This window comes from Ochotona curzoniae, unplaced genomic scaffold, assembly GCF_017591425.1.
Source record: "Ochotona curzoniae isolate NIBS_2020 unplaced genomic scaffold, NIBS_Ocur_1.0 scaffold_461, whole genome shotgun sequence".
Taxonomy (NCBI): Eukaryota; Metazoa; Chordata; class Mammalia; order Lagomorpha; family Ochotonidae; genus Ochotona; species Ochotona curzoniae.
This window is the reverse complement of record NW_024467120.1, coordinates 10439137-10466663: the sequence shown is the minus strand read 5'-3', so window position 1 is coordinate 10466663 and position 27527 is coordinate 10439137. Positions and strand designations below refer to the sequence as shown.

General features: G+C 48.3%; 1 protein-coding gene across 4 annotated transcripts in view; it reads left to right on the top strand.

Annotated features, from left to right (window-relative positions):
* Positions 1 to 19282, top strand: part of KIAA0319 (KIAA0319 ortholog) — a 61144-nt gene extending 41862 nt beyond the window's left edge. For 2 of the 4 annotated variants that reach the window (XM_040967620.1, XM_040967619.1), the window contains 10 exons: positions 1861 to 1993; positions 2478 to 2632; positions 4957 to 5108; positions 6498 to 6636; positions 7547 to 7706; positions 11748 to 11890; positions 14259 to 14381; positions 15624 to 15714; positions 16415 to 16506; positions 19104 to 19282. In XM_040967620.1, coding sequence (XP_040823554.1) covers positions 1861 to 1993; positions 2478 to 2632; positions 4957 to 5108; positions 6498 to 6636; positions 7547 to 7706; positions 11748 to 11890; positions 14259 to 14381; positions 15624 to 15714; positions 16415 to 16506; positions 19104 to 19282 — 1367 coding nt within the window. Of the gene's footprint in view, positions 1 to 1860; positions 1994 to 2477; positions 2633 to 4956; positions 5109 to 6497; positions 6637 to 7546; positions 7707 to 11747; positions 11891 to 14258; positions 14382 to 15623; positions 15715 to 16414; positions 16507 to 19103 lie in introns of those variants that run through there. The other 2 variants (XM_040967621.1, XM_040967622.1) reach the window with 2 other exon arrangements.
* Positions 19283 to 27527: the final 8245 nt, after the last annotated feature.

Sequence of the window (27527 nt, the reverse complement as noted above, 5' to 3'; positions counted from 1 at the left end):
TAGAAACTCTACTTTCTGGACCCTGGCAGTGAGAACAGATTCCATCTAAAGACAACCCACAGTTTACTCATTAGTGTATTCAGCAAATATGTAAGATGTTCTGCTAGTGAGGCCTCAGGGAAGAGGAATGAAGCGGGCTATACTTGGTCTCTGCCCCCTCTGGGCTTATGGGTGAGTCCATCTAGGCCAGGCGCTCAGTGTTGGAGGAGGGGATTGACTGGTGCTGCAGGAGCCACAGGAAGGGGCTCTGCCTGGTCTGGAAGGTAGCCAGAAAGAGCTGTTTAGTGCTCAGCTTAGAATGAGGGTGGCAGCTTCTGGTGAAGGGACAGAGGAATGGGTAAGAGGAAGGGGTTGAGCCCGAGGAGACAGGAGCCAGGAGCTCCATTCAGGTCTCCCACGTAGGTGCAGGGACTCAAGCATTTAGACCATCTTCTACTGCTTTCTTAGGCCACTAACAAAGCTAAGTTGGAAGTGGAGCAGCTGGAACTCCATCTATACCAGCATCAAAGGCAGTGGCTGATCCTGTTATGCCACAATGCCAATCCCATAAAGGGCTTTACAATTTTTAATAAATTAAGTGGGAAGGTAGAGCAAAAGCAAGCCAGTGAGCAAGTAAGAGATCATCCATCTGCTGATTCATACCCCAAATGCCCACAACAGCTGGGCCTGAGCCAGGCTAAAGCCAGGAAGCAGCAACTCCATCTGGGTCTCTCATGTGAATGGCAGAATCAGTGACTGTTGTCATTGGTACCTTCTGGGGATGTTAGCAGGGAGCTGGATAAGAAGCCAAGCCAAGCCAAGCCATGACTCAGACATGGAAATGTGGGCATCTCCAATGGTAGTTCCACCTGTCGTCAGGATGCCTGTCCCTCACTAGATCATGGGAGTTTCATGCTGAGTACTAGAGGAATCAGCCAGTTCTTGCTGAGGAGTAACACAGCTCAGACCCTGAATAATGGCAGCCTTAGTTTCCAACCAGGTGGCTTTTATTGTCTTACAGAAATTCTGTTTGTATGAATAACAATATCAGTGATGGTTTATGTCTTTTATTTGTTTAAAGTTAGATGTTTTCTGTGCACCAGGCACAGCAGCAGTCACGTTCACATTGATGTCAACTGGCTGCCTTATCCTCCTCCTCTCCTCCTGCTCTTCTTGCCTCCCCTTTACTCTTTGTGTGTGTGGAAGATCTTTAAACCGCAGGCAGGTGAATGTCAAGGAGCAGTGTTTCTTGCTGCCTGCAGCTCCAGTCTCAAACTTGGGAGAGTCAAATCCTAGTTAGGTTAGATGACTGCAGTGTTTCTTCCCAGGATTCTCAGAGGACATTGCCTATTCTGGTAGCTGCCAGGAATGAATCATGGGTCCAGTGACCTCAGTGTCCATGGGGGATGCTCAGTTGGCTTAGGTGGAATGCTGTAGTAATGACATACAACCCATGCACATCCTTCTGTTCATTTTAATTTATCTCTGGATGACTTCTAAAACCATGGACAATGTGATTGTCATGGAAACAGTCTTAGGGTGTGTAAGGACATGTCAGTTAGTGGTGGACCTGTGTGAACAGCAGTGTGTACCATGGAGCCTTGCACAAGTTTCACTCTGTGATGTTCACACAAGGAAGAAATGGCCAGTGATGTATTTCTCTAATGTGTTCCTGTATTTGAGACATGACAAGAAAAATATGTGTGTGTACTCAGTACAGTCACATATTTCCCCCGAATATTTGCAGTCTGTGTTGAATCTGCAGGCACGGGAACTGTGAATCAGATGGCTGGCTACGATGTGTTGATATCAAGCAATATGGGGATTTTTGAACTTACTGCAAAGAGGTAATATTTTCCTACACTGTTTCTGCAATTCTAGAAAACAACAGGCCTCCAGTAGCTGTTGCAGGCCCCGATAAGGAGCTGGTCTTTCCTGTGCAAAGTGCAGCCCTGGATGGGAGTGGGAGCACCGATGACCATGGCATTGTCTTCTACCGCTGGGAGCTGGTCAGGTATGCTGTCATCATCATGTCCACATCCTGGCCCAAGGCTCCCGTCCCTTCCCTGGTGGCTTTTAGTGCATGTTCAACCTTGGCACTTCACCTTGGGGAACCAGGACAGGTGGGCAGGGCTGTTTTGCTGTGAGTGGTGCCAGGGAACCTGGGTGTGGCCCTGTAATACCTCTCTGAGAAATTCATTTTTTTCTCCTCTACACTTTTTCCAAAGAGATGAAGATTCAGCCTAAATACAAAGAAACAGAATAGTTTCTCCGGCTCCATCTCCCAGCTCAATGAACAAACAAAACAGGAACTAAACCCCTCATTTTGGGAACCCAGTGGGTTCTGTCTGAAGGCAGCTTCAGCACCTGGCTCTGTTCCCTCAGCAGTGCCCATTACTTGAGTTAGCTTGGAAGTCCATAGATGGCATTTATGAGGGCAAAGTCACATGCCTGCTGGCTTTAGGACTTCTCTCTTGTTCACCACTTTGATGTCTTAGAGGCCCCAGTGCGGTGCAGATGGAAGATGTGGACAAGGCAGTAGCCACTGTGACTGGCCTTCAGGTGGGTGCCTACTGCTTCCGCCTAACGGTGAGAGACCAGCAGGGACTGAGCAGCATGTCCACCCTGACCGTGACCGTGAAGGTGAAGAAGGGTGAGTGTTCTGACCCCGGTGGGATGTCTCATAGGACCCCAAGCTGGGCTGCAAGTGTCCAGCGATGTTGAGCTTAGCTTGTTTGTTCGCAGCATGTGTCTAATTCTGCCTCGCCTAGAAAAGCCAACCCTTTAATCCCCTTAGTGATTCTCCTGTCACCTCCTTCAAGGAAGCAGCCTCTCCTTTCCACCCATAGCACTGATTTCTCTGTGATCCCTGCCAGGCCAAGGCTCATGTCCACGAGATGGCTTGTGCTCTGCTTTTTCTCTTCCCTGGAGATTGCAGCTCTGTGTTGTCCATGGTACAGACCCACACAGTGCTGCTCTGGGTACTTGTCTCCTTGTCTGTCTTCCCATCTGACTATGAGTTGCCTGAGGCCCTTTGCTTCAGAATTGCTGATTCTCTGTGTAGACCCAGGCCAATCATAAATGGTGTTGAGTTGGATGAGTTAATCTGCAGATGACGATGATGATGTGTTGAAGTGCAGAGGACCAAGGAAGCATGACTGGCTTGGGGGACTTGCTTGTGGTACAAGGGCTAGGGCATGGAGGTTGGGTTTGGGGCTGCAACCCTCAGTCATGGCTGTGCCCTGAGAGTCACATGCTAGAACTTTATCCTCTGGGCAGTTGAGAGAGGCTGAGCCCTCCCTTTTCAGCAAAGCAATGTGGATTTGGATTTTTTTCAAACCTTAGACTGTAGAAATTTTCAACCCTTTGTCAAAGTAGGGGGAAGAATCTTAACAGAGCAGCACGTGTGCGTCCTTTAGCCTACACAGCCATCAGAACTTTGCTCATCTTGCTGCACTTATCAATTCATACTTTCTTGTTGGAAAATGTAAAGCAAACCTTTTCATTAAGTCATTTTAGCTCTTGGATTTGGAAAATAGTTGGAAGACAACGGTAACTGCATGGATAAGATGCAAGATGTAAAATGTTACACCATTGGGAGCCAATAGGAGAGGTAGGGGGAAGGACATTTTAGGAAGAATTTGTGAGTATGAATTCTCAGGACTGGGGAACCTGACAGATCTGGAGGTTTAGAGAAATGGTGTTCAGGATGATAGCAAGACTCTCAGTTTTAGCTAATGAGTGTGTGAGGGTGTGGTAATCCAAAATGAGGTTGACAACGGTCAGCAGCAGCTCTGAGGACACTGCTTCCTACATAGATGTATCTGCTTGGTGGCAGTGGAATGGCTGTGGGTAGTGCTGAGGGAAGCATGATTACCGGAGTCCCGGAGTGTGGAGGCCCAGGGGTATGGCAGGAGCACTCTTGAGTTCTCGCTGTGGAGCTAACAACCAGGGAAGACCCAGACAGCGTGATAACAGAATGACTTCTGGGCCAACTCCAGTTACCTCCTGTCTCTTTACCATTATTCCTGGCCTTTCTCTGTGAGGGATCTTTTTTAGTGGAAAATGCACATTACAAGAATGTATGCATGGATTAAATTTTTTTAAAAAAATATAAACTTACCTCTGAATTCTATTCTGCCATGGACATTTTGAGATATGCTTGTATGTCCACAGTGGAATTAAGCCTCTCTAGTGCCACATACACGCTGCCTCCTCAGATCTCTCCCAGCTCAAGTGCAGTGAATGCTGTGGGAAAATTGGCAGTGATTCTGATGGCTCCTGCTTGTCTCCAGTGTGTTTTCCCAGGATGTAAACAGCTGGTGACCGATGTGACATTAATGACTACATTAGGTCACCCCCTTTCGCTATTGCCATTGCTTGACTTATTTTGAAGGGACATCTAGGTTCCTCAGTCCCATTTGAACTGGAAGGGTCTGCATCTCCAAACGGGGCTGTGTCTTCTGATCTTCCCACCCAACCCTCTCTTTCTTCTTGAGGCTGTTGCCTCGGAGTGACCCTTACTTTTCCTTATTTATATCTGAGGGTGTAACTAGTTTTCACTCAGGTTCCTTATCTTGCTGGGATGGTCAAAATTTGGCAATACTAGAAATCAACTGACCCAGAGGATATTTTAAATGGTAAAGATTGCTATTTTCTGGTCAATGGACATAAGTAAAATCATGCTTTTTCTTTTCCAAGACAAAAAAGTATTTCATTACAAAAATTCTCAGGGTACTGGCTGCCACCTCCTTTACCCCTTTCTTGCTAATTAGAACCACTTAGGCACAAACAGGCTTGCAGGATGCCTGCAGAGTATGTAGCAGGTGTTTGGGACAGAAAGCAATGCGTTGGTGGTGTATGTTCAATTTTTCATATCAGGAAGGTGGAAAACTTGTGGGTGTTTTTTGACATGCATTCTATCACCATCATTTTAAATCAATCTCTCTGCTTTCATTTTTGCTGTATTTGACTTAGAAAATAATAGTCCTCCCAGAGCCCAGGCTGGTGGCAGACATGTTCTTGTGCTTCCCAATAACTCCATTACTTTGGATGGTTCAAGGTCTACCGATGACCAAGGAATTGTGTCCTATCTGTGGATCCGGGATGGCCAGAGTCCAGCAGCTGGAGTGAGTACTGACAGGGCAGTGGCCCTGGGCCTTGAACGTGTCTATTTTAGTCAGCTCAGCTGCCACAGCAATAGGCATGGGCAGCTCAAACCACAGGCATGCATTTCCTCACAGTTCTGGAGGCTGCAAAGGCCAGGTCAGGGTGCTGGTGAAGTTCCCTCCTGGTTTATAGACTCACTTGCCTTCTGTGTGCAAGTCTGGAGTGGGCTAGGGGTGGGGAGGGAAGGGTCTGTCTGGCCCCTTTATAAACACACTAATCTCAAGGGATCAGGGCCCTACTCTGTGACCCCCATGAGCCTTAATTACCTCATCATAGGTCTCTCCTCTAGGTACAGTACCATCCAATGTCAGGGCTCTACCATGTAGATTGGAGGGGGCAACGCTGTCTGCAGCAACACCTGTTTTTCTCTGCATTGAGGTGCTTGTGCTTGTCCCATGGAGGCACTGAGCCGCTGACTGTCACCAGGCTGACCCAGACCCTCAGGTCTTTTCTGACTTTTCCCTAACCAGGTTTAGGATGGGTAGGCCACTGTAGCCTGGAAAGCCACAAAGCTAAGGCCTCCAGTAGGTTGTTCTGCACCCCGCCTCTCCTGTCACTCCTGCTCTGGTCCAAGTGGATTCTTTCTGATCTTGTAGGCCAGGGATTGCTGTCCCATTTCACAGGGAAGGAGAGTGACTTGGCCAAGGCCAACTCACTCATTATTATCAACTCACACGAACCTTGGTTTTCAGCACCGGGCAGGTGTTTTCCCCCTCTGGATCACTATGCTTTGCAGGTTGTAAGTTGAGGTCCTTCTTCCACCCCACTGTTGCTGAGGACTTGAAATCAAACAAACATATTCTTGCCCATGTCCCAGAGCAGTGGTCCCCGGGAAGGCTCTTGGAGTGCCTCATGCTTCATGCAGCACCTTCAGAGTCAGGGTCCTCAGGACAGGACAGTGGCATCTGTTCAGAGCATGTCACTTTTGTCGCCATCGTCTGCTGTGAGCCAGTTCACAGGGATCTGGAAAATTCTTCTCTAATTCTTTGGTACTTTGAAGCCTACGAAACTGAGATACTCTGGGGTCATTTGAGAGGTGAACATGAGGGAACCTGGGGCAGAGCCTTGTGAGACCTTGTGGGAAGAGAAGACTTAACACCTGCACCCCACCCTCACCAACAGCCTTTCCCTCCGTTGGAGGAAAGCAGTTGTTAGATAATTCCCAGCAAAGGCCTGGAGAGGTAGGCTCAGGGAATTCTGCCTTTAGAATTTTCCTTCCCAGGGGCTTTACAGGGATGAGCCAAATGCCTGCTACCCCCTAGCTAACCTCGCAGCCTCCCCCTTGCGCTCCTGCACATGTGGGAAGGCTGGTCCTCAGATGCTGCCTTGCTCTTCGTGTCATTTCTTAGGACGTCCTCGATAGCTCTGACCACAGCGCGGCCCTGCAGCTCACCAATCTGGTGGAGGGCATTTATACTTTCCACCTGCGAGTCACGGACACCCAGGGGGCCTCGGACACAGACACCGCCACTGTGGAGGTGCAGCCAGGTGCGTCTGTGGGCAGGGGTGGCCCCAGCCTGGGTGACTGCGGCCAGTGTAACATGAGGTGGGAGGCCTGTGTGCTTGCCTTCAGCTCTTGGCTGGGCCTTCTTTGAGAACTTTTCTACACTTGGCAGCAGACTCAGCCTCCTAGTGTTTGCCCAACAAGCTTCCCTCCACCCCTTAAGGTTTATTTATTCACTTGAAAGTCTGAGTTGCAGAGAGAGAGGTAGAGACAGAGGGCAAGATCTTCCATCAGCTGGCTTACTTCCCAGATGGCCACAATGGCTAGGACTGGGCCTGGCTGAAGCCAGGAGCCAGGAGCTTCACCCAGGTTTCTGACATGGATGGCAGGGATCTAAGCACTTTGATCATCTTTCAGTGCTTTCCCCAGGCAATTAGCCAGGAACTGGAATGGAAATGGAGCAGCTGGGATGTGAACTGGTGCCATGTTGAATGGTGGCATCACTGGCAGCAGCTTCACATGCTATGTTACGACATCACCCTTGAGATTTTCTTTTCACTTTTGTTTTTCTGCCAGAAGACAAAGGCTTCCCATGGAGAACATGTCTGGGTTTCTGTATCTGCAGTGCTGAGGGAGGCCAGTGCTAGGGAGGTGGGCAGCCATCGGCACTCCCGGGGTCATGAGCCTTGGCGGTGCCCACACCACTGGGCCCCGAGGTCTGCTCGCTGGTCTTGGGGAAATATGTGAGCAGCTGAAATGTCAAGTTAGCCCCAGGGGGTAATTAGGCCACCTGCTTACCTGCTGGGATAGAAGGAGTGGGCCAGGCAAGGGAAAGGTGCTGCTCTCGGAGCATGGCCCCCATGATGTTGAAAAGGACTTAGCTCTGTAGTAGCTTTACTGCTTAGGTTCTCACACATAGCCCCTGATCTGGCACTTTCTCTACTCTCTCCCCAGACCCACGGAGGGGTGGCTTGGTGGAGCTGATCCTGCAGGTGGGCGCTGGGCAGCTGACGGAGCAGCAGAAGGGCATGCTCGTGAGGCAGCTGGCCGCACTTCTGCGTGTGCTCGACTCTGACATCAAGGTTCAGAAAATCCAGGCCCACTCGGACGTCAGGTGAGAAGCATGCTTGGCCTGGAGAGGTCCCAGCCCTGGTCCCGGCTTCAGCTGCAGTCCCAGCTCCAGTCCAGCAGGAAGGTGCTCGTGTGTGCAAGTCCCAATCTCATCATAGGCCTTTTCCCATCCAAGGGCGGAAGTAAGGACACAGCCCAGTGCATAATGATGGAAAGTGTGCTGAATGAGGGCATCAGGGCCCAGCTGGGGCAGTGGGATTGGGTGCTGGCATCCTTGGGGGCTGTGCGGCTGGTCTGGGCATTGAAGAGCTGTGTCACTGCCTGACCCCAGCCCTGCCCTGTGTTCTGGTGTGAAAGGGCCCTTGGCTACCGCTTGCTGTCTATGGGAGGAGGTGAGGCTGAAATGTCAACCTGTATTTCCACTAAGATTTTTATTTTCGGTGTTTTTATTTTTTTAAAAAAGATTTATTTACTCAGTTTTAAAAGTTAAAATTAGACAGACAGACAAACAGATGAAAGAGATCTTTCATCCACAGATTCATTCCCCAGATGGTCACAATGGCCAGTGCTGGGCCGATTTGAGGCCAGGAGCTACAAGTCTCATCTGTGTCTCCCATGTGGGTGCAGGGGCCCAAGCACCCGAGCCATCTGCTGCTGCTTTTCCCAAGCCATTAGCAGGGAGCTGGATCAGAGATGGAGTAGCCTAGACACAAACCTGCACTCATATGGCATGACAACATCACAGGTGGTGGCTTAACCCACTAAACCACAATGCCAGCCCCAAGGTTTCATTTCTAAATTCATCTATAACCTGGTCTGAGAAGAGAGAGACAGAAAGCATAGAGCGATGAAAACCCATCATTCATAGTAACTTCTTTGCCAACTATTCTAGCCCTTCAACTTACGTTAGTTTTCCAAAGAACTCAAAATTTACTTGGAAAACTATCAGCTTAAAGCATATTATAATTACTTTTATAGAACTGAATCATAACTTTCCCTCATTCATGCAGTATCAAGTAATGACTCAAAGTCATAGCTAAAATCCAACAAAGCCAAAAATTGTTTATCTGACAGATCAACAAAGCTGATGAATAGTAGCTGGAGAGACCAAGAGGAAGCATGGGATGCTGGTTGCTACAATCAGGAATAGGAAGGAGGAGTATGACTTTGCAGAAATACTAAGTTTTATAAAAGAAAATGGAATAATTGTATTAAAATATTAGGCATGCAAATTCGTAGGAAGATGTGGGCAACACGAATTCGTATGAGAGGCAGAGACCTGTAACAAGTCAAGAGATTGATTTAGTCATTTAAAATAATAATTAAAAAAAAACTTTCCACAAAATCCAGGACAAGATGTTTTGTTGATAGGTTCTGAAAAGATTTAAAGGATTAATATAGCTCTTCATAAAACCTTCCCTCCCAAAAAGAAGAGGAGGCCTTTCCCATCTCTGTAAGGTTCATTTTTACCACCAAAATCTGGCAAACACATCACAAGAAAATCACAAAGCAATATCTCTGGTGAACATTTTCTGTAAATATCATCAAGCTGAATCTAGCAGTACATAATAGAACAAAAAGGGATTTATCCCATGGCTATGAGTGGGCTCAACAGGTGCAAATCAATATATATGATACACCACACTAATAAGGAGCCACAACACAGGAACATCTGAATAACACAGGAAATACATTTGAAAAAATTCAGTACCTTTTTTTAAATTGGAGGAGAGATAGAGAGGAAGATCTTCTGTCCATTGATTCACTCCCCAGGCGGCCACAACAGCCAGAACTGCGCTGAACTGTAGCCAGGATCCCAGAGCCTCTTCCAGGTCTCCCACATGGGTGGGTGCAGGGTCCCAAGGTTTTGGGTTGTCCTCAACTGCTTTCTCAGGCCACAAGCAGAGAGCTGGATGGGAAGTGGAGCAGCCAGGATACGAATCATTGACCATATGGGATCCCAGCATGAGCAAGGTGAGGACTTTAGCTGCCAGGCTACCCCAGTTAGCCCTCAATACCTTTTTTGATACACAAAGAAAAGCACCTGTTATGGACACTGTGTCCTGCATAAGTCCTAACCCCTGGTGCCTGTGCACATGACCTTGTTTGGAAATAAGACAACAGATGTCATTAGTTACTAAGAAGTTATACCAGAGTAGGTTAGGCTCTAATGCTGAGTGACGGCTGTCCTTGTTGAAGAGAACCAGGGACACAGGGAGAACACCCTGTGATGACAGGCAGACAGGGTGATGCACCCAGGAGCCAAGGAATGCCAGGGAATGGCGCAGGACGGAGCCTGCCTTGGGGGCTGTAGGAACCACTGCCCTGTGGATGCTTTGGTTCTGTTCTTCAGCCTCCAGAACCATGACAGGCGATTTCCCTTGTTTCAGCCATCAGCTCATAGCACTTGTTTGGAACAGGCCTAAGAAACTCACAGAGGTTCAAATAGATATTTTTCTGAAGAAGATGGACAAAATGTCAATCAGCACAGGAAGTGATGCCCGTGTCCTGGTGATAGGGAAATGCAGGTGAGAACCACAAGGAGATGCCACTTCACACCCCAGGAAGGCTGCCACATCCAGGGTACAACCAAGTGTAGACCGAAAATATGGAAAAAAAAAAACCGCCATTTGAACGGAATAGAGGTGATTTTTTTCTTCTCATTATTCTCTAGTCAGTACAGCATAACAGCAGTTTATGTAGCATGTCCATTGTATGGGGTACTGTAACTAATGCAGAGACAATCTAAAGCATACAAGATGTGTGTAGATTATATAGTACTATTTCATTTTATGTAAAGGACTTGAACATCTGTAGGTTTTGATATCTATGGGTCCTCAACCATTTTCTTAATTATCCTGAGAGACAATTCTGATTTGAAAAATAGATCATGGTGGTGGGCCAATTCTTTGCCCTCTGGCATCAGTATCCCATATGGGCACCAGTTCATGTCCCAGATATTCCAATTCCAATCCAGCTCCCTGCTTGTGGCCTGGGAAAGCAATAGAGCACGGCTTAAGTCCTTGAGACCCTACACCCATGTGGGAATCTGGACGAGGCTCCTGTCTCTGAGCTTCAAATTGGCTCATCTCTGGCCATTGCAGTCGTTTGAGGAGTGAACCAGCACATGGAAGACTCCTCTCTCTGTCTCTCCTCTCTGTAAAATCCACTTTTCCAATAAGAAAATGAAAGATGGATCATAGAAAATGTTGGAAGTAAGTAGATAAATTGGGACACTGCTGGTGGGGATGTAAATAATGCAGCCACTGTGGAAGGCAGTTTCTGAAAATGCTAAATAAAGTTACCATATGGTCCATCCCATCCACTTCCAGATAAATGACCAAGGGAAACCAAACACTGGTGTGTGGATGTTCCTAACACATATTCATAATAGTGAATAAGTCAAAGTCAAAACAACCCAGATGCTCCTCAGCTGTTGAATGGATTTGAAAAAGGTAATATGCTCATACGATGGGATAATATTTTGCAGTAAAATGCAGTGAAGTACTGGTATGTGCTTCACCCTGGATGAGCTTTAATGATATCATCCTAAATGGTGTTAGACATGGAAGCTCACATATTGTATGATCTCCTTTATGAAATATCCTGAGTAGGCAAAACCTCAGAGATAGAAAAAAGGAGTTGTCAGGGATTGGTGGAAAGGCTGCTAACAGGTGTGACTCTCCGTTTGGGATAACAAACATGTTCTGGAATTAGATACTGGTGAAGGTGTGCATGCAGTAAAAGCTTTTGGATTTTACATTTTAACCAGGTAAAGTCTATGGTATTTCTATGTTGTTTCTCAGTAATAAAGATTAAAATAAAACCTTGTCTAAGAGGCAACACTTTGTGTACATTTGTGTCTCTGCATTTGTACACACACGCGTGCACACACACACAATCTCCCATCAACCCTTCTCTGAGCCCAAAGAACTTTCAGTTGTGAATACAGACATCAATCCCTTGGCCATGGATGCCCGCATTCTGTCTTTCCGGTGTCACAGGTCACATGGCCAGAGTGACCATGCCTGCCATGCCAGTCATAGCCTGACTACGTGGCTGTCCTCTCTTGTCTCCTCTGCAGCACCATGGTTGTGTTTTATGTGCAGAGTGGACCGCCTTCCACAGTTCTTAAAGCTGCTGAAGTGGCCCGAAACCTGCACATGCGACTTTCCAAGGAGAAGCCAGACTTCCTGCTTTTCAAGGTCTTGAGGATTGACACTGCAGGTATGTCCTCCGTGGGGATATTCCAGGGAAGTTAGACTTGCCAGTCACGGAGAGGGTCTATAAACACAGAGAGAGGCGGCCTGAATGCTTTTAAGAAGGCTTGTTTATTTATGCAAAAGACAGAGTTAGAAATCTTCTGAGCATTGGCTCATTCTCCAGTTAGTGGGGAGTGGGTCTGGGTCAGGAGATTGAAACCCAAAGCACCCGGGCCGTGTGCTGCTGCTTCCCCAGCTGCATTAGCAGGAAGCTGGATGGGAAGTGTAGCATCAGTACTTGAACAGGCATTCATATGGAATACTGACTTAGCCCACCGCACTACAATGTCATCTCCTAGGCAAACATCTTAACGTACAGAGACTTGTTTGGCATAGTTTCCTGTAATACACAGTTGCTAGTTACTCTTTGTTTTGGAAGGAAACTGGAGAACAAAAATAGTCATGAGTCACGTTTGAAGACTACCAGTTGCTTTCCAACTCACAATGGGGATATGTCCTGGGAAAGCCAATGTAAGTTGAAAATGATTGACCAAGATAAAGTCTTACCAGGAGCCAAGGAATGCCAGGGAATAGGATAACCCAACTGATTTAGCCTGTTCTACCTTAAATGTGCTAGGAGCATCTAAATTAGTCTGCAGTTGGACTAAATCAGCTAACAGAAGCTTGCTTTATCATAAAGTGTTGACTGTGTCATATAATTTATTGGACACTGGGCTGAGAGTAAAAGAATGATTGCATGGATATTGCTTCTGTGCCACAGGGAAGCAAAAAACTCCACATAGAACCTTCAAATTTTAGTACTCTCTGTATACTTACAAATACTGATCATGGTCAGGAATTCCATATTGTCAGAGCAATGGTAAAAACAGACAAGTGCCAACAGCTGGAAACACCTCATTTACGTGATCTGCATATCCTGGTTCTGATGGTGGTGTCATTGTGACCTCTGACACAGCCAGTGAAATGCCATTTAGTCAGCCTCTTGCCAGCCTCTTGCTTGCCAGGCCTTACAATGGTCACAATCCTAGACTCCTTGTCCTTAACTTTTGAGTGACATTCATCCCTTGTAATGAAGTGGTCATTTCAGTGAGAGTTACAAGGGACCTGGTAAGATTTGATCAGTATTTGATTTGATTATTTCAGATACCTGTTTATCTGCGATTAACTTTCTCCATTATTTGCAGCAATTTAATTTTTTTTATGATGTATTTTATGTTCTGGCAAAAAGTGTAAGATTTATTTTTGTCAGAAATTTGGAATAAGAAAAGAAAGAAAGAAGTAAAGAAAAAACAATCTCCTAGATACCGGGATTCTTTACATCAAAAGATAAATTTTATTTATATATTCATTCACTTTAAAGATTTATTTTTATTGAAAAGGTAGATTTCTAGAGAGGAGAGACAGAAAGACTTTTTATCCACTGGTTCACTTCCCAAGGGCCACAATGGCTGGAGCTAAGCCAACCCAAAGCCAGGAGCCAGGAGCTTCTGGGTTTCCCATGTGGGTGTAGGGTCTCAAGGCCTGGGGCGATCCTCTACTGCTTTCCCAGGCCACAAGCAGGGAGCTGGATGGGAAGTGGAGCAGCTGGGAAATGAACCAGCTCCCATATGGGATCTGGTGCTTGCAAGGTGAGGATTAACCACTAGACTATTGCCCTGGGCCCCCAGAGATACCTTTTATTAAGGCAAGGGTATTTTGAAAAGGAAATGGAAAATGGATTTAAAAGATAATTTTGATGCAAAAGTAATCTGAAATCTATCCATACAAAAAAATTCTCAAAATTTTCAGACTGTATATTAAAAATGTATGCCTACTCTTAAAGTACACTTGTCTTTCAATTGTGTTCTATTTTTCCACCAACTTTTCAAAGTTCCTTCCCATACTGATGTGTTTTTTTTTTTCAGTTCCCTCATCTCTAAACACAATGAATATAGTTGTCATCATTTAATGTGTATGTTTCATCTGTTTTTAAACTTATTATCATAATGATTTTCTCAAATCCTTTCACATTTTCCTTCAGTGAAATATTTATGGCTGAATAATACTCTACCCTGCATATGTTCCTTAACTGTAAAATTGTCCTTCAGTCATGAACTTTAAAGTTAATTTTATACATCTTTGTGCATGTCCTCCATTGAATACATTCCTGGAGTTTATTTTCTGAGGTCCAAGCTTGTATATCTTGGCTGCAGTTTGAAGGCTTTTGCCTCCATTTGCTTCCTGATGAGCGGGTCAGTGATGAGAAACCACTTTCAGGGGGCACTGAACTCGGATGCTTCTGTTTAGGCAAATGATGCTGAGGACCCTTGAAGCAACAGACCCCCGAGAACTGCCTCACCCCTGCGGTAACCTCCACCTGTCGCTCATTGCAGATTGCCTCCTGGAGTGTTCCGGCCACGGTCGCTGTGACCCTATCACAAAGCGCTGTGTTTGCTCACAGATGTGGATGGAGAACCTCATCCAACGTTACATCCGGGGCGGCGAGAGCAACTGTGGTGAGTTGTGGCTGGGGAGCTGGAAGGTGCCTTGGGCTTGAATATCCAAAGCACTTCGCCTAGCTTTGCAGGTGCCAGGTTCCAGACCTTTCCCCACCTGCAGCCAGGTGCACTTGGCGGTGAGCTAAGATCCTCTCCCCCATCCCTGTTGGAGGTGTATCCAGGGCCCAGGGAAGAGGAAACTTCTTTTCTGCCAAAGGTCGTTGGATATTTCTAACATCATTTGTGCACACAGAATTATCAGCTGAAAAATGAGCCTGCTGTACATGTATCACATTTTGAGTGGTATCTACAGTTACTTTGGCAGGATCAGTCCAGGTAAATCTGTGCACCTTATGAAGCCTACAGGCCAGACATTCCCCACCTCTGCAGGCTTTTACAGACAACCCTTCTACAAGGAAATTCACATCTGTGGTGCAGGATTAACATGATCCCGGGCAAAGTTGTGGACCTGCTATAAGCAGGTAAGGAATGGAATCTTGCCCACTTTCCAAAGCAGGTGGACTGAGATCGCATGTGAGGGCTGTGCTTGGCTGCCAGACTACTGCTAAGGGTAGACGTATTGCTAAATGGATGTAGATGGGCATAACCTGCAGAAAACACTAGAAGATACAGCTGACATGTTCACACTAAATACAACACAAAGCTTGGAATCAGCTAGCTCTGGGATCCTGATTCTAGGAGCTGATGTAACACAGGACAGGGTGAAGTCTGATGTTGGCAGTCTGGCTTCTCTGCTCCTGCACTCATGTTGCAAAGCCCTTTACGTTGCTTTCTGCAGGCAAAGGGAAGGCCGGAGAGCAGCTGATTGCCAAATCTCTCTCCAGCTCCTAGCAGGGACTTGATGTTGTGGGCAACCTTGCCAATGTTACATTTACTTTCATCTAAAGCAAGCCAGAACATTTCTTGGGAAGAGGGTGGTGAGTCATGGCACCCCTAAGTTCTAGAATGACTATCTTGTTGTGCCATTCATGCAAGCGTGCATTATTGCTTCATTGTTCTTAAGTCAGCAAGACACGTGTGCACTGTGAGGTCCCTGAAGCAAAGGCACAGAACCAGGGCAGTTTCATGTGCTGTTTTAGTTGACTGATCTGTTCAGCCACCAGCCTGACCAGGTGCTTCCAGCAGCACAGATGGCCTTTGCTTGAAACAACCCAAATTATTCATTGTGAACCATCAACATGAAACAGTTTCACAAACAGTGGGTCCCTATAGGTCTGCTGCGGTTTTCCTGTCTTTCAGAATGGAGTGTATTGTATGTGACAATTCTGGCCTTCATGCTGACCGTGCTGGCAGGAGGCTTGATGCGAGTTTGCATCTGCTGCTGCAAGAGGTACCAACTGTGTCCTTTTATTTCTTCATGTGGGGTAGAATGCACAATGACAGCTGAAATGTTTGCCTGGGTTTGTTAGACTGTGGGGCTGTCATCTTTTATGACAATAGGCTAGGCTGGACATTCAGAGTACTTTTTAATATGCTTTCTGCCCCAAAGCAGATGTACCCAGAGAAGGGAAACCATACTAGAGACAGCTTTTCCCACTAGAGCTATCTTAGTTTCTAGAAGGTTCTATGGTTCTCTATCCAATCTGGTGTCACTTGTCAGTCTCACACTGTGTTCACTAGCATAATATCTGAGTGGCCTTCCCGGGTTTTGTTAGGGGAAGGAGTGCTGGTACAAAGGCAGGCATTGTGGTACAATGAGTTAGGCTAGTGCTTGAGATGCCAGTGTTGCACCCACTGCACCATAACACCAGCCCCAATCCAGGTTTTTCTGAGTAGGAACAACTCAATGGAGAAAGGTCCCTGGACCAACCACAGCTGAAGCCTGTAGATCGATGGATGAAAGTGGTCTGGCCATAGGTTTCCACAGGATGCTTGTCTGTGAGATGGCTCCTGAGTTCTGAAACACCGTCAACAGATGCCTAGTCCTGCACAGGACAGGCCAACACCTCCTCTAGTGCCTTCGTGTGTTTTGAATCCTAGGCCCCAATTATCTCTCCTGAGAGCCTCTAGCTTTGCCTTGTTCCTTTCAGAAGGAAAAGGACGAAAATAAGGAAAAAGACCAAGTACACCATCCTGGATAACATGGATGAGCAGGAAGGAGTGGAGCTGAGGCCCAAATACGGTAAGGCCTTCTCTACAGTGGCATGATCCAGTGTCAGCCTGGGGCGACCTGGCGTGAGCAGAAAACGCTGGTTGCAGGTGACTCTGCCTGCGAAGGGGTGCTGGGCATCATGATGGAGGCAGCCAGCTGCAGTCCTGAGGCTATGCAGAGGGGTAGTCGCTGTACTTGTGGGACTTTAGTGAGATGCTGGCACAAAGTACTTTGTAGTATGCCTGGCTGGGTCATCTGAAGTGCCCGTTGGTAGCTGTGAGCCAGCCGGTGACCACAGCCAAGAGGACATTTGTATGAGGAGTCCCTGACACTTGGCTCTGTTCCTCTCTGAGTGCTGTTCCCCTGAGTGGAGTACAGCTGGATGACAGGTGGACTTCAAGCCTTCTCCCACGGTTTCAGTAGTCGGTGCTGTCACAGGACACTGACCTTCTCCACAGAGCATATGGATCCCTTTGCTTCCCAACCTGTCTTGCTTGGTTACTTTTGGGTCTTTTTTTTTTTTTAAAGACTTGTTTTATTTTTTAGTATAAAGTCAGATATACAGAGAAGAGGAGAGACAGAGAGGAAGATCTTCCGTCCAATGATTCACTCCCCAAGTGAGCGCAATGGCTGGTGCTGTGCTAATCCGAAGCCAGGAGCCAGGAGCTTCTTCCAGGTCTCCCACATGGGTGCAGGGTCCCAAAGCATTGGGCCATCCTCAACTGCTATCCCAGGCCACAGGCAGGGAGCTGGATGGGAAGTGGAGCTGCCAGGATTAGAACTGGTGCCCATATGGGATCCGGGCGTGTTCAAGGCGAGGACTTTAGCTGCTAGGCCACAGTGCCAGGCCCAGGTCATCATTTGTTAACTATTGCATACTTAACAGACCTTCCCATACATTCTGAGGCTGCTTTGTGTCAATGATATGATTTTCTGTAATTCTGGATTTCCAACAAAAGGGATTTGGAGGGTTGCAATCACCATCACAGCTGTGAGATGCCTAAAGGGGCCCACTGTTGGTGTTCAGCACCCCTTGCTGCTGCCCAGACTGTAAAGGCCTGGAGAGGGAAGAGCAGTGACATACATTCCTGCTGTTACAGGTGCTCGCAGCCCAGGGGAGAGCAGCACCCTGGGGTGCAGGGAGCCCTGTGGATACAGAGGTTGGCGAATGAAATTGTGAGCTGCTGCTAAAAAGACTTCAGAGTCTCACCTCTGAACTAATAGCAGCAACCATGACAGTTAACAAGTGCTTCATGTGTTGTCTGTATCAGGTACTTTGGAAGCCCTTGACCCATTCTGTTCGAATCCTACCCAAAGCTCTGTGAGGTGTGCACGATGACTGACCTGTTCCACAGCAGAGGAACCCAGGGACAAGGGCAGCTTAGCAGTCTGCTCTGGTGGATATTCATCATGGCAGGAGTTCATTGTCTGCATCAGGGCCTGGGTGCTCTCCTTTCATGTGCTCTGCTCTGCCTTGGTCTGCCCAGTCAGCCGCCATTGGACCCCACTGGTAGATCCTCTCAGTTCTAGAGGCTTGCAGCCAAGGACTTAGCAACTGCGGACAGCATGGTGAAGCTGGCTTCTCCCACATGCTGCCTTTTCACCCTGTCTCCCATGGTGAAACAGGACAGGGAAGCTGCCTCGGACCCCTCATGGAAAGACGCTGCACCCATACTGTCTCCTTGGAGGGCCCACCTCTAAGTTCCATAGCTCCTGGATGAGGAGCCCATGTATTCAGACCTCAGTGGCCACAAAGGCTGCCATCAGCTCACCAGGGTCCTCTCCTCCTCATTTTATCCTGCCCATGGTGGTTTTATTGACAGCCTAAAATAACACCTTCAGGGCCTCATGGCTGTACTAGGAGAAGCAGGCAAGCTTCACAGTTTTCCCTATATCCATGTTGTCTGTGACATCTCAGCCTTGGGTTCATCATCTTGTACATGGTTGGTTTGCTCCAGACAGACTGGCTTTGCCGAAACATTTCTGGATGCTTCCGCTAGAGCCCTTCCCACAGGGAACACCGAGGGAGCGGGCCAGGTCACATACTTGCCCTTTTTTCCCCTTGATTGTCATAAGGGTCATTCATTCATTTCCTGCCTGTCAGATGCCATCTTTTCATGACTCTGTACCTGACACTGGAACCCCTCGGGGAGCAGTCATCAAATCTCACACCCATTCGGTCTCTTACTTTGATGCCAAGAAATCAAATCTGCCAAAAATATTTGAACTGCGTAATGAGATCCCAACAATTTTGGTTTTTTTGGAGCTCAGTGCTAAAGGCTGGACCAAGAGCTGTGCTCACACCCAAACATGTTATCCTCATCAGAAACCACAAGGCAGATGTTTTGTTCTCTCTCCACTTCATAGATGAGACTGACATCCCAGCGAGGTAGGCTTCTTGGCCAGGGGCACATGACTGGCGGTTGTCCTAGGTGGAGCTGAAGCTTGGGGCGATGCCAGAGCCCTTCCTGTCACATGTGGGATTCCCAGCAGCTTGCTGTGTTGGGGATGATTGCCTGGAAGGTGCAAGAGCACACCGGCAGGCTCCTCACCCACCCGTGTGCTGATTGGCACCCGACTGGGAAAGCTGAGTTTTCTCTCTGACACTGCTGCCTGCCTCTCCCTAGGGATTAAGCACCGGAGCACAGAGCACAACTCTAGCCTGATGGTGTCCGAGTCGGAGTTCGACAGCGACCAGGACACCATCTTCAGCCGAGAGAGGATGGAGAGAGGGAACCCCAAAGTCTCCATGAACGGCTCCCTGAGAAATGGGGCGTCCTTCAGTTACTGCGCCAAGGACAGGTAAGGGAGCTGCTGGAAAAGGGGAGAAGCTGCATAGGAACCCTTGAACCTGGGACCAGTGAGTGGCAGTGAAGCCAAAAACGACTCTCCTATGAGTAGTGTGTGACCAGCCCCTCACAGTGGCCTGGACCGGCGGATTCAAAGACCCATCTCCTTGGAAGACACAAAGCAAAAGGAAAATACTGCTCAATTAACTGGGTTGCTTGTTAGTAAGAATGAAAGCTGGATAACACTCCGTACACTCAAAAGGTTTCATCTGTTGTAGCTGGCTTCATATTCTATTGCCTGTGTCAAAATACGAATTAACCTCTTTCTATCTGCAGCCTCTTAGTGAAAATTCCCTTTCAGCAAGGCCTTCACAAAAGCTGATTTCTCACTAGGTAGCTGGAAGGATAGCTTTCCAAACACTTAATCTTGTCAAGTCTATAGTCAGATGGCTGGATGGAAATGGGTTATGTGAGGGGCCTAGGCCACCTCTTGTGCACCAGGAGTTCTGTGCTGGCATGACATGTGCTGTGGTCAGCCACCATTGGGAGAGGCTCACTCTAGAAAGGGCTCTTGAGAACAGAAGAAATGTGTTCTTAGTACCAGAGGCCACAGGAAAGGAGCATAGCTGTAGGTCGAAAGGTGCAGGTGACAGCTAACATAAGCAAATTACACAGAAGCCTACCTTAGCCCCAGCTTATACACAAGAAAGGTCATTACTAATTCACCAAACATGTATTGAGTGAGTACTCCAGGCCCTGCATTCATTTACTGACTGACTAGAGGGAGGAGTGGCAACTCTGCAATGGTGTGTGTATTCCAGAACTCTGAACGCACAGGTCTCCCTTGGGATGTATGGTCATAATAATAAAAATAACTGGACGTGGACATAGTCACTTCATATGCTTTTAAAAAAATACTGATTTTTTCCCTTAATATTTTACTTTAAACATGCAAGCAGATAAAATCAACTCTTATTCCCACCCATGAAGCATCAGTGTAGAGCATTCACTGAAGGTGACCGTGACCTGGAAAACCGTTGGCTTTGGGTCCTGAGGCTAGTGGCCTTGGCAGTGACTTGGCATTCTTTGTGGGAGGACTACAGTGAGAGACAGGACCAGAGTCACCCAAGCGATAGCCTGTTGGTTTTGTAACCCCGTGGGGAAAGCGAGGGCTGCTTTGCTGATGGAGAGGAGCCATCAGAGCAGGAGAATCAGAACAGTGGTTCCCAGGGGCACGTGAAGGAAATAAAACATTAGGGGCTTTTGTCATTTCCAGGAATATACATCCTCGTGGGACCATGTTTTTTTTTTTTTCCTTCTTGTACTTGATTGGCGAGTGGCCAAAGTAAAGAATTGATGAGTGTGGTTAAAAACAATATGTTTGCTTATGCCTATAGCTTGTGCATCACTAATCAGTCCCCGGCTGGCTATAGTGCTGCGAGGAGGTATGACGCTTCTTGCAGCAGCATTTGGCTTCATCGCTTTTGAGTCTTGCCGGTGACCAGGGCTCACCCCTGATGGCCGCCCAGCTGTGAAGCCATGGAGCATGAGGGTGGAGGCAGTGAGAGCATCCTGCTTGAGGGACCCACCCGGCATGTGCAACTTACACACTTAGTTCATCCTTTCAAAATGGAGATTTCCTGTTCCCCTGTGGCAGAACAGCCTATGAGGGCCCAAGAAGGTACAGTCCGCCCCAGGTCCCTGTAAGTGGCAGGTGTGGGAAATGAGTGTAAACTTTATTTAAACGGCAGTCCTTGAATTTCCCCCCGCCGCCCCCATAGCCTCCTCCTGCACTGTGGAGAGAGCTTCCGGCTCTAGCTGTTGGAGGGCAAATGTAGGTGACCTTGGAGGCCTAATGGAAATTCTGTTTCTGGGCCTGAGAGGAATCGCTCTGGACGTGTCCCTTTTCAGGACAAGAAATGAGGGCAGAGGTGCCTGGCCAGGCTGTCCTGTGGCTCATGCCCTAAGTCACTGTCCCTCTGGGCTTGCACATTGATCCTCCTTTTCTGCCCTGGCCATCGCAACCTGACCTCTGGGAGGGAACCTGAAGTCTGGGGAATAAGCAGTAAACATAACTGGAAAGTGAGTCCTCTCCTTTGCCTGAGCGCTCACCATGGGGCCGGCACACAATGGCCATGAGCGGCCCGCCTCCTCCATCTTGTGCCACTTGTCACCCAACACCTGTGGATAGATGGGAGCGCTGGACCCCTGAGTTGGTGCATGTGCAGAGGGTACATTTGCAGGGCTCACAGGCTGATAGGGGCTTGCTTCAAGGAAGGCGGCCTCAGACCCACAGCATGAGTGGGGAAGCATGTTTGTAGTTGAAGAACCTCTTGAAACATGCGGTAGGTGAGGAGCGGGGGCTGTGTTGTTGCCCTGGTAACCTAGCTGGCAAGGCCTGTGATTTTGGTCTTGGCCTTAGTTTTTTTTTTTTTTTTCTGTGTATAAACTCCCCCCATGAGTTGACAAAGTGTCATTTCTGAAATAACTCTACTAAATACATATACTAACCCAAATAAACCGTATCTGGATTTTCTGCAATTCTTATATTTCAGGGGAAATGGGCCTTCCTGACACTTCTCCCTTGACACTCGTTGACACTTTTATTATGTCAAGGGAGTTTGGATATTTACAACAACAGCCATGGACCATACAAACTGATTGACGTACAGATTTGGCTCCTATAGACTTGTTAAGTTTTGAATCCCACCTGCAGCTGCCTTGCCAGGGCCAGATGAAGTGTTCCCCAACCCTCTAGGAGGGATTTCCCCTGAGGACGGGTCCAAAACTGTTGCCTATCCCTGTTTTTGTACATCCCAGCACCCCTCCACAAAGGTGTTCTGTTTGAAAGAAAATCCAGAAACTGTTTTTGTAACACATGAACTATGTGCAACTCAGATTTGTGCCTATCAATAAACTTTGATGGGAACTTTGTCCATTGGTGTATGTATGTGTTTCCTGTGGTGGCTCTCTGTTGTGACTGAGTTGAGTAGTTTGCACTGGGACTGTCTTCAAAGCCTGAAATGCCATTTGGCCCTTGGACACTCCCTGTCCCGCCTCAGCGTCTCCTTGGACACTCCCCACACAGACATTTGTACTACTGAGTGCTTCCTCACCAGTTTCTTTCTTTCAGCACCTCCCTCTCTGCCTCCCTCGGAGCATTGTCTGAGCTCTGTGAACCCATGTGTCTGGATTACCATTCCCAAGACATTTTGCTGCTACACCTCTGAGTTTAAATTGGCTAGCAACTGGGCCAGTGCTGTGGCATAGTAGCCTAAGTCTCCCCCTGTGACACTGACATCCCGTATGGGCACTGGTTCATGTGTTGGCTGCTCCACTTCTGATCTAGCTCCCTGTGGATGACCTGGGAAGGCAGCAAAGGATGGGCCAAGTGCTTGAGCCCCTGCCGTCACATGGGAGACCTGGAAGAAACTGCTGGCTTCTGGCTTCAGACTGGCTCAGCTCTAGCAGTGGCAGCCATTTGGGGAGTGGACCAGCAAATGGAAGGCTTTTCTCTCTCTCATTCTCTTTATAGCTCTGCCTTTCAAATAAAAACAAAATAATTTTTTTAAAGTTGATCAGCATGATGGCCCATCTCTAAATCCATCTGTGTTCATTCATAAACATTAGAGATAAATATGCTATGCCTGTGGCCATTCAACACTCTGAGCAAACCTCCCAGCCTTAACCAAGGAGGAATATACAAACTTTCTTTTTAATTTGTTGTACCGAGATCAATAGATAGCTGCTGTAATACATGCCAACTTCCTGATGGCTAGAGAACAAATAGTTGGAAGAGGATAATGCATTTTCCTCTCAGCAGAAGGCTAGCCCAAGCCTGTGACATTCCTCGGAGAGGTAAGTAGGTCACTTTTGCTGATGAGATGGCCATTTTAAAAACCAAAACAGGGTGCTTTGCGGCAGCGTCTAGCTGGGCACCTTTGTGCTTTGCAGTGGTGGGCTTTTGGGAGTCTGGGGGTGTGGCCTTGCAGGGAGCATGGGGGATGTTGCTTACAGGGGCGTGCAGGAACCTGGGCGCTCACGTCCAGGCAGGCAGAGTGAGCCAAGCCTGGGGATTTCCACATGCTTGGTGCCAGGAGTTATGTGGGGAGGAGAGCACTAGGATAGTGTGCTGGCCTGTTGTGCTGTGCTTGGGGAACTTGGAATGGACCTGGATCTCGTGTGTGTGTGTGGAGGGGTAAGGTCCAAGGCTAGCACATATGCCAGGAACTTGGGACCCTAGTAGGTGGGTAGAGCTCAGGCCAGAACCCTACCCCCAGCAAAAGACTGAGTTTCAGAAGGCTGGGCTGGTTAACCCATGCATTCCCAGGGCGCAGGGACTATGGAATGATCAGGGAGAGGGGGAAGGAGATGGTGGGAGGGAGGACTGAAGGAGTATGTTGCAGGTGAGGACTGAGCTCTGAAGGACCTGCGTCGACAAAGCTACTGCTGTGGTTGCAGGTAAACACAGGGACTGGGACCGAGTGGTTTGAAGAGGGAGAAACTGGAGGACCTTTATGGGTCAGACCAATGCACCAGCCCACGTGGGAGACCTGAGCTGGGCTTTTTAACATGAATCACAACCGACCACCACTCAGCAGTGCACACTAAAGCCAGGGCTGGGGGCCTGCCTGGCAGGGCTAGATCACAGTACCTGCCAGTGAAGACTTGGGACAAGGGACAGGTAATATTAGGCTGGGCCATGACACTAACCAGCATGTGAGATAACCAGGTCTGGGGCAGATTCTGTGGGGGATATGTGGGTCCACCCCTGTGGAACTGCAATTTCTACTGGCTTGCTTAAGAGCTGGAGTAGTGATGTGCTGAACTAGGCATGACTATGGAACCTTCTAACATTCATGGATATTGGGGTTGGGAAAAGGCCGGGCTGGTCCAGGCTTCAGCACCTGTAGGTGCACCCAAGAATAGAGTGTGGAGCAGGTTGGGCTGCAGCACCTATCAGCTCATACAAAGGCCAGGACAGAGGGGGCAGACTATGCCAGGTAAGGGCGGAGCACCCGCGAACACATGTGAAATCTGTATGGCTATGCCAAACTAGATAGAGCAACCACTGGCATTTGCAAGATCTGGGGCTGGGGACAGACCTGGTCAGGATGCTAAGGGGATGCCCTGGATGGATTGTGGTTCCCACTGGTGAGCGTGAGAGCTGGAATGGAGGTGGTTGCAACCTGGGCTAGACATGACTATATTCTCCCCAGGCATGGATGTAGACTGGGTCTGAGATATACTAGGCTAGGCTAGACTCCAGCATGCACTGATGCTTGTGAGAGCCAGGGTGAGTGTAACGCTGGGCTAGGTCTTGGCATCTGCTGAACCATATGAGAGCTGTGTCAGGGAATGGACCAGATATGGTTGGGCTGAAGCTCCAACAGTAAGTGCCAGATTGGGTGTAGGCTGGTTGGGCAAGGCCACTGTTCCTGCCAGGACAGGAGATGGACTTAGGCTGGACCAAGGACTCAGTGTGTGTGCGAGAGCTGCAGCTGGGAGGAGACCCAGTAGAGGAGCTTGGGGAACTCCTCTGTCAGGACGCAGTCCCTGCAGGTTAGTGCAAGAACCAAGGCTGGGAGCAGCCCAGACCAGGCCAGATTACTGTATCTGCCAGCATACTTGTGTGTCAGGTCTGGGGGCAGAATAGGCTAGGCTAGTTCATAATACCCACTGGCAAATCGGAGAACCAGGACGTGGTACAGGACAGGCCAGGTCAGGCTGCAATACCAGCCAGTTCGCATAGGTCCTGGAGTGTGTGCTGGGCTGTACTGGGCTAGGCTGCAGCAGCCCCTGGCATGAGCTAGAGTTGAAGGCAGAGGGGGCCAGGCTAGACCATAGTACCCGTCGGCTAATGTTGAGGTGAGGTGGGCCATGCCAGACTGGGCTGCAGCACCCTCCAGCACATGTGACACCCCCGGGGAGTGGTGTGAGACTAGCAGGAGGGCTATGGGAGTTTCCTTCTGGTCATTGATCCCAATTGGTGAGCATGAGAATGAACTCCGGGCAGACCAGGCTGGGTAGGGCTACAACACCTGTTGGCCTACATGTAACAGGGTTAGGAGACGAGCCAGACTGGGCTAACCGACTATATCCACTGATACATACATGAGCCACAGTAAATGCAGGCTGGTTGGGCTTTGCTGTAGCATCAGTTGGCAAGTTCTGGGACCAGAGACAAGCCCTGTCAAGTTAGACTACAGAACTGTCTGGAAAGTACAAGATCTGGGACTAGGAATGGACCCAGTAGGGAGACTGGGCACCTTTCTGAAGGACAGCAGCTCTCACTGGTGAGCATGAGAACCAGGGCTGGAGGTAGGCCTGGCTGGACAGGTGGTGGCACCTGTCAGCATGAGTGTGGACTTAGTAGTGGGGTCAGTTGGGTTGAGCTAGGCTCCAGTGACCATGGATGTATATAAAAGCTGAATGGGATGTGGGACAAACTGGACCAGTCTGTGGTACATACTGGCAAGCAGAGTAACGAGGGCTGGGTGCAGGCCTAGTAGGGGTTATTGAGGGTTGCTCCAACTAGACTGCAGTTCCCGCTGACGTATGTGAGGGCTGAGTGTGTGGTGGGCAGGGCTGGGCTGGGCCACAACATCTATTGGTTTTTGGGCCTGGATCCAGAACTGACTCAGCAATTGCAACTACCAGTGTGTGCGTAGGCTGGTGTGGGTGACGAACAGAGCCGGAGCCCATACATGCATGACAAAGGAGAGTCAGGTCTGGGATCATCTCAAACGAGGTCTCTGTGGGGATCCCCCTAACTGAACCGCTGGACTCAGAACTCCAACCATGGGGAGGATCTGTGGTCTGACTGTGGAGTGCATGTGTCAGAACTGGGTCGTCTCTGTAGCTAAGACAGAGCAGTGGAGTGCATGTCCAGATGCACAAGGATATGGCAGTCCTTAGGGTCCTGCAGAGGACATCTGGTAACAGAGAAAGAAAGGCAGAAACATTGGTCACCTACCCCAGCCAAGTGTTTATAGTAAATATAAGGGTGAATTGGAGACTAAGGTGGACTGTATCAGCCAATGGACCTTGAAAGGATTTCCACATCCTTGGATTGGCAAGATTGACAGCATTCCAGAACTAAAGAAATGAGATGAGCAGAACCCTTGAAGCATGCTCCACACTGGGGACCCTGGGATGACATCAGGTGGCTGTTCCCCTTCCCCGGCACTGAGTAGGTTGGGAAGCTGGGTGTGGATTCTCTCCTTCTCTCTCCCTTTCCCTCAGATACAAGAAGAAAAAGAAAATTGGAAACAGTGATATTGTCCACTTTCCCCTGATTCTCGACCCTTCCCACCCTCATCGACTATGTAAACATCATCAAAAACAAAAAGATAATAAAATAATAAAAACCAAACAGGGTTTGGGCATGAGAGCAAAACCTGGCAGAAGGAACTATGCATTTGTTGACCCCAATCTTCAGCAATAATCTTTCCTTATCAATTACCATCTGTTGATACATGGGGCAGGGCGGGAGGGTGGGAAGTCAGTAAAGCCATATGAAAGTTCTTAAAATATAAAGAATGTGAGATGAAAATAGCAGCTAGACTGTGGCTATGGTTTGAATGCCATTTGTTTCTTCCTAGACTTGACTTGCAACTTAATCCCACTCTGAGATGGCATGCTGGGACCAGGTAGGACTCTTGGGAGGGATGATCAGGGCTCTGTCCTTGCGAGTGGACCCTGGGTGAATGAGTTAACTCTGGAGCACCCATGTTTGCAGTGAAAGCCTATCTGACAGCATCTCTTGCAGGCTCCTTGCCTCTTGCTGTGTGATGCTGTGTGCTGCTCGGGGACTGTCAGCAAGAAAACATCATTAGATGCAGCCTCGGCCCCTCGCACCAAAACTGTGAGCCAAAGTGAACCTCTTTCCTTTACAACCTCTTGGCTCTGGCATTGTGTCATTGGCAGCAGAAAATGAGCTAAAACAGTTAAGATGATAACGAGGGACTTAAAAAAGTTGTGGACAAATTCAAGGATAATGTGTGGGGTGGGCATTGTGGTACAGCAGTTGGCTACTGCTTGGCATGCCCAGATCCCATTTGAGAGCATTTAGGTTCCAGTGCTGGCTTTGCTTCCAGATGGTGTCCACTTGGTGATGGTGTCAGTAGTTGGGTCCCTGGCCTGAGAGACCTCGCTTGATTCTAAGCTCCTGACTTTGACCTGGTCTAGCCAGGTGGGCATTTGGGAAAATGAACCTGTGGGTGGAAGATTTTTCTCTCTTGCTCTACTTTTTGAATAAAT